The sequence below is a fragment of the Porites lutea genome, chromosome 5 (assembly GCF_958299795.1).
Source record: "Porites lutea chromosome 5, jaPorLute2.1, whole genome shotgun sequence".
Taxonomy (NCBI): domain Eukaryota; kingdom Metazoa; phylum Cnidaria; class Anthozoa; order Scleractinia; family Poritidae; genus Porites; species Porites lutea.
Genome location: NC_133205.1, coordinates 12,814,770 through 12,827,269, shown reverse-complemented (window position 1 = coordinate 12,827,269; position 12,500 = coordinate 12,814,770). Strand labels below are relative to the sequence as shown.

The window sequence follows — 12,500 nt, the reverse complement described above, 5'->3', positions numbered from 1 at the left end:
CTAAGATTTTGTTTACCATTTAAATTCTTCATCAAGATTGTGTGACTGCAAGTAAATAAAAGCTGATTGGATAAACCCTTGTAACCGGGGTCTACGTTTAAATAAATATTCAATATTACTTCTCAAACGCTGGCTATGTAATTTGTAGTAAAATATGCATTGAATGTAAGAGGTATCAAAGAATCTGGCTGCGAGAAACTCGATACACGATAAAGAACACGTCCATGATTAACATGAGCAGTAGATATCTTACTGAGCTTGCTTCATACCAACATGTACACGTCTTTCACAGCTTCAAACACTGTTGACCAGCATGACAAAAAAAATCACCTCCAATAAAACATTTTCAGTATTGATATGGAGTCATATATTTTTTTGCTTGGCACTGGAAGCGACAAAATGATTCAATACAGCACACAATTATAGAAAATTGATAGATGCTAAAGCAATGTTTTAGTTTTGTAAAGAATCCAAGTCATAATCAAAGAATTGCTGAATGGAAAAATAGTGAATTTCTGTAAATTGATCCCTGAAACTAAAAATGTTACTGACAAACTATTTTTCAGTTCTGTTATTTTAAGACCACAGTTAACACTGGATACCAGAAATGATCGTTACCATGAAATCCTAGGACTTGAGGATGTTCTTAACAAACACCGTTTTGGCATTCTGAGCGCCTTTTTTCATTATTTTATTCAAATCATCTCAATCACAGTGAATCCTAACAGCTGCTCCACACAATAAGAAAACAAACAGTGCCTTATTTGTATTAATTTTTACCTGAATTTCTCACTGTTCCTATTGAAACAGGACTTGCATCTCCAATGTCATTTAAACCAGCAAAGTTAACACAAACAAAACCTTGCCTTTCACCTTGGTTATGACATTCTGCATATAAAAACACCACAATTTCAAACTAACAGCAAATGGCTCAGCTTCTATAGTAGTGATGTTGCAGGTGGAAGGTTGCAAACGTAAAATTGCCAGTTAGGAGACACTCACAGGGAGATTAAAAAATAATAATACTCTGACAGTGCACCATTCAAAAGTAAGTTGAAAGTCTGTTGCGAGTCTCAATTCTCGATTGATTGAAACAATACTTTCAAGTGGATTCAATGAATATGGAACTAAATATAATCATCAAAATTAAAAATCTGAACCTCAGTTGAATGATCGCTTTAAATACATGTATTAGTATGAGTAAAATACTCTCATTGCTCAAGTTTTTATGACAGGGCAAAGTAAATTCACATTTCAAAAAAATATGAAGGAAAAATGCAATATTGCTTTTTCCATGCAAGTACAAACTGTCATGATTTTAAATATTTCTTTACAAAGGACATGAAAATTAAAATTATTGCTAAGCTTCTCTTCTTCCTGCTCAAAAAGGTTTCCATACCAGAGTTATAACAGTTATTTACAGTCAACACAAAATTATAAAACTTTGTAATTACATTAATTTCTTCACTGCAATACACATTGATCTTAACTTAAGGTTTGCATTTGCGATCGACAAGAAATTGTAAAAAAAAGTACACATTTAGGTACTGATAAATTATGTAAGGGGACATTCAATAACCTTCGTAAAGGAAAAACTCCTACCATGCACTGACTAGAATTCCTTTACCATAAAACATTTGCTAATGATCTTAACATATGTTCTGGTCCAAAAATTGATATTTTGAATTTGTTGTCTTTAGTCTGTAGTGTTCACTCTTACCGTACTATTGAGCAGTAACCGTCCAAAAAAAAGCTTTTTCACGTGGCCTTAAAAGTGGATAGGATACTGTGCCTTCACTCCCCTAAATACAGTCGTCTCAGAAGCTAATACTGACAATAACTTTTGAAAAAATCTTTTAAAGAGAAAAAATAATCCAGTTAATATTAAGAAACTCAAAACTCAATTCTGAAGTACATTAATTTATTAATAAAATGAAAAATTAAATTGAGTTCAATTTGTATATTTTATCTTTACACAGTTATGTTCTTTATTGCCCCGCTGTCTTCTTTCTGATTTAAAAAATTTTTGAGGTGTTATGTGTAAACTAAGTCAAAGTGAGTCTATTGGTAAACAAACGTTTAGGAGAAAGGTATCAAACAATATATGTACAGTAAAGTGAGTGAAAAAATGTAAGTCGGAGGCTGTGAACGTCCTACTAAGCCTGTGTGAGCTTATATGTACCTGAATCACTTTGGTGCTGTTCACCTTGAAGAGAGCATTGCATGCCACACTCAACTTGGAGGGCTTCACTTTCTTTTTAACTTTCTTGTTCTCCTGTGGCTAAAATGAAGAACAAGTAAGCTAAAAATATGACCAAAAATATACAGCAAAATCTACTGCGTATAATTTTCATTTTACTGTTCCGGATGACATTGTCATTGAAAAGCTTAATTTGTGCACCAGAGCAAAAGCAAAAGGAAGCAAGACATCAAAGTGGTTGATTGTCGATTTGTACTTCTTTTGTTTTCTCTTTCACGGACATGAACAAATGCTAACTGTACAGAAAGCTTTCTCTTTGTTCTACAAACACAACAGGCATACCAACCAGTTGTCATGTTTCAGTTGAAATCCAGAGAAACCTCTAGCAGTGGAAAAGCTGGTTACTTACAGGAAATGTCGATCAATAGACATGGAGTCGTTTAAGAATGACTTGGTGACATCTTCTTTATGTCAACCACCTTTAATAACCTTTGACAACGGAAACACCTGTATATGGTGTTGACAAACTTGCAAAGGACTATAATTCCACTTTGCGCATGCTGATCGACTGTCATGCTCCACTAAAATCCAAGACCGTGAAGGCACGTCCTTCTGTTCCCTGGTACACCGCTGAAATAGGGGCTGCTAAATGTCTTCGGAGAAAAGCGGAAAGGCGGTGGCGGAAAACTGGCAGACAAGAAGACCTTCGTGCTTTTAAAGTGCAAAGAAATCGTGTAACGTACATGATGAATGCTGCAGAAAATGACTTCCATACTAACTTTATTGCGGAGAATAGCATGGATCAAGGAAAGTTATTTAGGGCTGCAATGAAGCTGCTGGCTAAGAAGGAAGTGCCGTCTTTTCCTGGCTATGCGGATAAATCTGTTCTTGCGAATGACATCGGAAAATTTTTTATCTGCAAAATAGAATCCATCCACTCGGATATCGTCTGGTATGCTCTCATAGTTTACTAACTTAAGACCTGTGTCTAATTTGCAGTACGTTTCAAAATTAACGGAACGTGTCGTCTTCGATCAAATGCATGCGCATTTGACATCACATGGCTTATACCCCCCATTCCAGTCAGCGTACCGTAAGTGTCACAGCACTGAGACTGCACTTTTAAAAGTGCAAAATGACATCCTAATCAACTTGGATTCTCAACGTGTCACCCTTCTTGTGTTACTCGATTTAAGTGCTGCGTTTGAGACAGTTGACCATGGAGTGTTATTGAATCGCCTCAGTACGAGCTGTAGAGTTAGGGGATTGGCATTGCAGTGGTTTACATCCTACCTTCTCAACAGGTCGCAGCGCGTGTCTTTCGACCAAAATTTATCTGAGAAGTTCAATTTACAATGTGGCGTTCCTCAAGGATTGTGCTTAGGTCCATTGCTGTTCACCATCTATGCGAGTAAGCTTTTTGAGGTTATTAAGAACTATCTACCACAATCGCACGCATACGCAGACGATACTCAGCTGTATGTATCATTCAATGCTGACTCGGCTTGTTCGCAAAACGATGCAGTTGAGGCAATGGAGCAATGCATACAGGCTATACCATCGTGGATGATCAAGGACAAACTAGGCCTGAATGATAATAAGACGGAGTTCATGATTATAGGCACCAGAAAGCAACTGGCTAAAGTGAACATTGATGGTCTTAGTATCGGTGAGAGCATTATAGCTCCTGTAACTTCTGTTAGGAACTTGGGATCATGGTTTGACCAGAACCTGGGTATGATACCACACATTAATAAGATATGTAAAACTGCGTCTTTTCATATTTAGAATATAAGGCGGATCAGAAAGTACCTCAACAATGATGCCACACAAACGCTTGTTCACTCCATTGTTATAGGCAGCTTAGATTACTGTAATAGTCTTCTTTATAAAGTTCCCGCGGTACACATGAGTAAGTTACAATGCATTCAAAATAGTGCTGCTCGGCTCGTATGCTCAACTCCGAGGTTTAATCATATTACACCCATCTTACTTTCTTAACATTGGCTACCTGTTGCCTACCATATCGAGTTTAAAATCTTAGTTTTAACGTTTAAAGCAATATATCAACTTGCGCCGTCCTATATCTGCAATCTACTTCGATAAAAGGAGAAATGTAAATACCAGCTTCGTTCCTCTAAAGAACTACTATTGCAGTTGCCCATGGGAAAAACAAAGAAAACTCTGGGTGACAGATCATTCCAAATAGCTGCCCCTGCACTGTGGAACAGTCTGCCTGCAGGAGTCAGAGACATCGACAACTTTTTGGTTTTTAAACGAACAATAAAGACTTACTTATTTAGGAAAGCTTTTGCCTGTTATAGTTAGATTGATAAATTTTAGATTATAAATTTTTAGGTATTCTTAAGTATACTTTATTGTAATTATTACAGGCAGTTATAGTTGTAAGGCGCATTTGATCATATTCAGATGTTAATTTGCGCCTAATAAGAAATAAATTATCATCATCATTATTATTATTATTATTCAATGCATTTCTCCCCGCAAATTTAAGATAAGCAAGATAAGCTTAAGTTTCTACATAACAAAGCTCTTGAGATGCTGAACTCGATACTTGGAAGTTTCACTGTTGTAAGTGACAGACAAGGAGTGACAGGTGATGGGTATTTTATTTTTAAAAGCTTAGCAGAAGCCTTGGCACAGAAAACTCTAAAAGTCAGAGCATAATTTGAGACAAAAACGAATATTTCATCTGAATTGATCGAACTTCATCAGCATTGTAAAGTTTTTTTTATTGTCTGCTAAATAAGAATAACAGCTGAACTGCTCGTGATGTAATTAACCAAGAAAGGAAAAAAGAAACCCCTCGCCACAAAATTACTCTAATCTTGCATCTATTATCGTGGGAACTAAAACATATTTCCGCTTGATGCGTAAGAGGGTAGAAAAGTGTCAAGCGATTCTGGCCTTACTTGATGGCTTAATTCAGGAGCTGCATCTCGAGTGGTAAGCCTGAGTAATTATTGTATTTGATGTTTGTTTCTTTTTCCGATTTCACGAAGTCGAGCGTAGTTTATGCGGCTAGTTTAGGTGCGTTTGTAAGATTTGAGACACTGATCTGACCTATTATCAGGTTTGATATACATATCTCTCTTCATGAAAACATTTTATAATGTGGTGAATTCTATAATTTGCTATGCAAAGCATGCTTCGATGTTGTCCTGAATATTGGATGCATGCAATTTGTCTTGCAAAATTGTGAAAAACTGCATTCTATCTGAGGTCTGTGTAATAAAAGCAGTGCCTCATAGTACTGTTTACCTCAGATGTGATGTATAAAAAGTATAAAAGGCAGGTTTACAGTCCACCAAATTTGTTGGCTAGATTTTGTAAAGTAAACTTGTTGAACACAAAAAATTTAACTGATTGGTAGATTACTAGTTTATTTTTTGATTGAAATTATAAATCTATTAATAGGAGCTTCGCTTTTAGCCCTGGCTAAATCTATATATTAGAACCACCCTCCCCCTCCTATCCCTTGCAAGATATTTTCTATAGTGGGAACTAAAATTCTTGATTTTAATCCCAGTTATTGGTTTCACCATCAATAAGGGTCTGGGTTGTTTTGTCCTTATATTTTATCCTTATTTGGAAATGACATTTTCAAAAGAGGCCGGTTTGAATACTGCCGTCCTAAAACTAATACACCGGTATCCCCATATAGATCGTTTCACTGTCACGCAGAAAAAAAAATATATATTGGAAACCATCCAGAGGAAGAAGCCAAGAAAACGAAATGTTATAAAAGACTAATATATAAACAATTTGTCCAAGTCTCTGGTCCTTGTGGCCCACAGTTTCTGAGTTATTTGCCGAAACGATTCACGCACCTTTGTAGAGTTTTGTATGGAGATGCCATATTGGTGTACCGTTTTGGTGCACCAATATGGCTGCCGGAAATCAAGCAAAACATCTGGAGTTCACTTTTTCTACAAAAGCTCTTTCTTTCCACTCGACTTGCGCGTAAACATATCTTCTAATACTTGAAATGGTTTTACTGCTGAAAATCAAGAGGAGAGACTTTTTTTAACGAGATAGCATTCCTATTTTGGTGTCACACACTGTGAAAACTCAGAAGTTCAAATTGCTGTATTTTTAAAATGAAACATGCTACAGGAATGGAAACTTGTTCAAAGATTTACTCTTTGTTTATCTTCAACCAAGTGTAAATACGAATTCGTAAAGCCAGGCTATTTTCACTTTACAATTTGATGATGTCTCCGTGAAAACCATCTATCCTCCAGTAGGAATCACTTACATGATCACCAACCAGCATGTGGGAGAAGCACCCAAGGAATTAAATTAAAGTATAAATGACTAAAAAAAATCTGACACTTTTCTGACAATTTTAAATGGTGAAGAGTTACCAAATCAAACCAGAAACATTGTTCATGTTTAAAATATAGCAATCCTCATAGTTGACATTGTTGTAGACTGCAAAACAGTCCGTATTTTTGCGTATTCAAGTACGCGCGAGCAGTCAAACAAAAGGTCTGGAACAAGGCTGAAAACAGAGAGCGAGAGTAGGGAGTTGCCTCACAGGCCCTATGGGCGTGTGAGGCTCGCGCGCTTCATGCTCGCAAGACTCTTACGCCACGCTTTACCGATTTCTTTACTGATTTTGAGAAAAATTACCGACTGTTTTGCAGTCTAACATTGTTAAGTAAGGGTTATCGGCCTGAAGCGAGGGGTTATGTGATTTATTCCCCTCGTGCGTTGCGCCCTCGAGGGGAATAAATCACATAACCCCTCGCTTCAGGCTGATAACCCTTACTTATTTTTACATAAGCTCGGATTCCTTTGTTCTTTTCGGGGGGAATATATTACATAACCCCCGGATTATGTATTAATATGCAAGGGGGATAAGTCACGTATCCCCCTTGCATATTAATACATAATCCCCTCGCATTTAACTAGCTGTTCATTAGCCCCGCTCTTCCCTTCAACAATCAAAGCCGCACCCAGCTTTTCAGACAGTTGATTCGGGGGTTATGTAATATATTCCCCCGAAAAGAACAAAGGAATCCGAGCTTATGTAAAAATAAGAGTCCTTTAATAATCTCGGTACGCTTATATGTAGCCTCTATAAAAATTTCGAATGCATCCAAATGAGATTGAACCTAATAAGCCAGTGTGCCTGTGATACAAATCAACTTTTTAAGCCAGGCTTGGTGTAAATGACTTGCCAAATTAAGGTGTTTAAAAAAATTTGATCACATGAACTCTAGACTTGCAGATTTGCAAAGTATAGCCAGAACATAAAGTACTGTCCTGCTGATCTGTCTGTTTCAACCGCCACAAACCTTTTTATGTGTGGTATCGACTCTTGATTTGGTTTACAAATGATCTGGGATCTTCCAGATCTTTTCCTCTGCACATAACTCTTTTCCCTCCAAATACTTAGTGGAACATTTTTGTTGTTGTCTTTTTCTTCTCCTGTTATCCTTGTCCGTGGAGTTTTAACTAATGATTGATACTGGGCTGCGTGGGTCCGACAACAGATGACATCCAGCACAATATTTGTGAAAGTGAAAAGCTTCAAAATGCATTATTCAGCGTTAAACTTATTCACAAGTTGACTTGGCTTTTGAAGACCAGACTGGTGGTTTAGTAAACGATTTTCAGTTTACAAACATCGATTCTTGGAAGTGTATTTCTCCGAAACTCCCTCGCAAGTAGCTCCTGCCGGGAGCCCATAAAGGTGCCGCTCATGGACAGCCAATGAAACTGCAGAAATTTATCTGATACTCAACTTCCAGTTAGAAAGGAATAGGCAATCAAAAAAGTTGGATAAATTGATGTCCCCAGAGTTTTCCCTGGTGTTGCCCTGTTGTCCCAAAAGCCAGAAGACTCTGGGTATGAGATTGTTTCATGCTGCAGCTGGCCCCACCAGCTATAAAGTGTGACTTTTCACACCGGTTTCCCTGTGGTGTGGAAGGAAGAACGGGCATACGTACGGTCATCTAACTACCAAATTTTCTTGATTGGATGAATAACAAAATTTTCTTAGCTATAGGCTACGTTCATGTGCGCTGAGCTTGGCGCTCCGCAAATATACCCTCCGTAAACTGATCATACCCAACTTTCACTCCGATCTTTTTCTTCTTCAGGATTATGTACGTTGTTGCGTTTCAAGCCAGAACAGCAGAGATGTCTTTATTACAGGTACGCTAGCCACAAATTGCAGAAATATATTACACTTTACTTTCCAGGGAAATAGAATGTTTTTAAAAATGGAAATACCAGTTGATGTTTTATGAGCGACTCTCTATAGGGACCAAGTGAGATTGAAAAAATATGGCACAACGTTGGAAAAATGGACCCCTTGATATTTCGTCCGGAGATAACCTATGGTATGCTAAGAACCGTGATATGAGTGTTAGGTTCTAGAGTTTTTACATTTTTGAGAAAATTACGAAAAACTGTCGACAACCCGTGAAGCCGAAAATTCACAGAAATGAGGTCAAATTTCATGATCAGATAATCGAACTTGCGTGAAGGCGCATGGCAAATTATGGCTTTCCGTAGTTTATAATTTTATTTAGGAGGTATTGCTAAGCTGCCTTGATGATATTTTAAACTTACAATTGTAATTCCGAATTCCGGGAGAGCAATTGAAGAGAACCGAAATTTCTAGACTCTGAAAATCAAAAATTCCATACCGTTTTCAAACATCTCAAAACATACTGGGTATTATGTAGAATTCTTTCAAAATTCAATTCTAGCGAGTACAAGAGCTGTTTTTGAACGTGATATAATATTTTTTCTTGGCAAAAGTTATTTCTGAGGAGAGCAGCCCGATGCAAATTGACCCAATTTGACCTTTCGAAGAGATTTTGTTTAACCAGGAAATGTAAACAATTCGACTAGCCTTAGCTTGCTTTCTGAGCAAACCATTGAAAAACCCTACCATTACCCATTAAAACTATTCAGAAAACCTAAGATAATACTTCGATGACAGCTTACCTTCCAAATGGGTGTTTGAAGGCAACTAATTTTGACATTCTCAGTTAATTTTTCCATTGCTCTCTTGTTGCCGCGCTTTATAATTTAGGGTCATATCTTGACATCGAGCTTGTACACCTGTTCCAGGTTAAGCTTGTGGAACACTTTTCGGGAAAATCAATCCATATGTTGCAATATCTACCTCTCAGTGAGCAACCTCTTAATGTTCATTTAGTTTCTTGTATACTAAAAAAAATTCCTAAGCGGAAGATGTAAATCTCGGTCTAGTGAGTGTAACGCAATCTTTCCTTCGTCACTTCCGGACCAGGTGATTAATTTTTTTTCTGATGGGGAAGGGGCAAAGAAGTTTCCTATGGAAACAATTTCTTTTTCTTGTTGATGTTGCACGCAATGCATTTAACGGTTCATTACATGGCCACTGCAACAATTTAATTAAGATTTTCCATCATGATATAAACATACACAACACTTTTTCATGTCTTTTGTTCCAAATATTTAATACAGTAATTCACTCAATTGCTTTCGCTCAAAATGCGTTTTTCTTTCAAGTTAAAACGGGACAACTTCCCGTTTTTCTCCTTAGCGCACTCAGCTATTGCTCAGCTCAGTGGGTAGTGCAAAATAGCTCAGAGTTCGTAACCACACCCTTTTCACTCTTCCTAGTCCCCTACCCAACCGTTGTACTAACTTTGAATTTAAAGTGAGTGAAAAAAAATGTATTTGGGGTAGAGGATGGCCCATTCCATTTTTTTTTTTATTAAATGGGGGGGGGGGGGGGGTGGTTGTGGAGGGGGGGACTGGAAGATTTTGAAAACAAAATTGCGCGGGCGCAAGCCGGAAAACAAATTTCCTGCCGAGTGCAAACTTATATAAATCCCCTGTAGCATCTTGGTGACATGGATTCTAAAAAGAAAGTCTATATGACAGTGCTCCCACGATTGACATACGCTTAGGTTAGGGCTTGGCGTGATATTTGGGTCGTGATACTGAGGAACGTATCCCTATGATTACCCTCCTCCCATCCCCTACCCCACCCTTGTGCTAACTTTGGGCTTTACTTATCCACTTAATGTTTGATTTCAAAGTTGTTGTTTTTTTTTTGACAAAGTGAGTGCTCAAGGTTATACAATACACTTCAAAAGACCTAAACTCCTTTTCCTGCACATATCTTTGTAAAGTTGTAAAGATTTTAATCCAGTGGAGTTTGTCCGCGTAATAAGGTTTGCCGAATTTAAGGAAAAGTTAGGAGCCTCGCACGTGCTAGCTTCGCCTATCGTGCTAGCTTCGCCTATCATGCGAGCGATCGAAGAGTTCAAGTTTAGAAGATCACAGCTCGAAGGCCGTGAGAATTCTACATTTAGAACTTTTTTAGAGGTAAAAAAACCGTTTGCCACAGGTCTATTTGCGTTTGGTAATAGTCCAGTTTCGAGTTACTATGACCGCTGAATTAAAGAAGTGAAGATGCATTTTTTACACGGTTAGCCTCCATCTGAAGTAATAAATTCACAAATTCCAATGAGAAAAAGACCTGTTTATTACTCTGTCTATTGTTTATATTCAAATTTCAAACACTTACTTTCCGGAATTTCTGAATATTTTACTTTATGTCGAGGTTAACCCTGTATGAATGTGTCGTTAATGTTTGTATTCAGCGGTAATTTTTAATTCGAAACTGAACTAATTGATCTGTTTTAAACTTAGATCTCTCTCAATGGCAGCTCTCAAAACGGTTTTACGGCTCTTTGCTCGTACGAAAAGAAACGTGTCTTGTGCGAACCGAAAAGCAAATCATTTTCAGTTTCCAAAGGGATAAATTTCAAGAATCATCATGATAAAAGCGTGTGTCTACTTCTGCATCAAAAGGTATCTTGTTGAACAGAATTCCTAAAAAGTTAGATGCACCACGAAGGGGACCTACTTGCGTGTTCACCTGCCATGGGCAAATTGGTAAATACAATTAATACAAATTACAAAAACTCGCTTTGCGGCCAGTAACTAGCCCTTTTTCAGATATACATTACTAGCATGAAATTCCGAAAATAAGCCCTGGGGCTCATATTTTTCAAAGGCCCTTTTGAGGGGCTTATTTTTGGAGGGGCTTATATTCGGAGGGAAATTTGCATTTCAAAATCGATTGCGCTAGCCTTACAGTTGAAGGTAAATTTACCGTTTTTGCTTTGTTTTACTTTTTATTTGAGGGCAATATTCCAAGTACAAGTCCCCGGGGGCCTATATTTGGAGGGGCTATTTAACGGAGGGTTTTTTCCGTTAGCGGTTTGGGGGGCTTATATTTGGAGGGGCTTATACATGGAGGGGCTTATTTTCGGAATTTTACGGTGTTCCCTTTTATCTAGCTGTAGGAAATCATTAGCAATGGACCTGCCCAGGCATTTGACTTTTGGAACTAAAACTAGCGGATAGGATTTCTAGGTTGTTACACAGTCAGAAAATGGGAAAAGTAAATGTGTTGCGTGTATCAACACCGTTTCAAAGTATTGCATACAAAGAACTGTTCTTCGAAATAGATTTGTGATTACAAATAAAAAAAGTTCCCAAAAACCAAAACGAAAACATTGTGTGCTAGTAAGGAAGAAAATAAAGAAATGAGCAAGAGCAAGACAAAAATATCCTTCAATTCTAGCCTCTTTTTATTAGAAATATTCGATACAAAACTCAATAGATATCGAGAGGATGCTTTATATGCAAGACATGGATCCAGGTCCTGCAAAAATATTGCACAAGCCAGAGGAAGGTGACACTTAGAAAATGCCGTAGCCAAGTGTGAAAAGGCCAGTGGCAGGACACAGGAAAATTGGCGTAGAACATCAACATCAGTTGCCTTCAAACACCCATTTGGAAGGTAAGCTGTCATCGAAGTATTATCTCAGGTTTACTGAGTAGTTTTAATGGAAAATGGCAGGTTTTTTTCCAATGGTTTGCTCAGAAAGCGAGCTTAGGCTAGTTGAATTGTTTACATTTCCTGGTTAAACAAAATCTCTTCAAAAGGTCAAAATGGGTCAACTTGCATGGGGCTGCTTGCCTCAGAAATAACTTTGGCCAAGAAAAAAATATATCACGTTCAAAAACAGCTCTTGTACTCGCTAGAATTGAATTTTGAAAGAATTCTACATAATACCGAGTATGTGTTGAGATGTTTGAAAACGGTATGGAATTTTTGATTTTCAAAGTCTAGAAATTTCGGTTTTTATCGCTTGCTCTCCAGGAATTCGGAATTAGATCATTGTTAGTCTAAAATATCATCAAAGCAGCTTAGCAATACCTCCTAAATAAAGTTATAAACTAAGGAAAACCA

General features: G+C 37.5%; 1 protein-coding gene across 1 annotated transcript in view; it reads left to right on the top strand.

Annotated features, from left to right (window-relative positions):
* LOC140939220 (U3 small nucleolar RNA-associated protein 15 homolog) overlaps positions 1-12,500 on the top strand; it is a 133,554-nt gene that overhangs the window by 33,659 nt on the left and 87,395 nt on the right. The window contains exon 6 of the mRNA XM_073388796.1: positions 8,332-8,386. Within this exon, the coding sequence (XP_073244897.1) occupies positions 8,332-8,386 (55 nt within the window). The remainder of the gene's footprint in view (positions 1-8,331; positions 8,387-12,500) is intronic.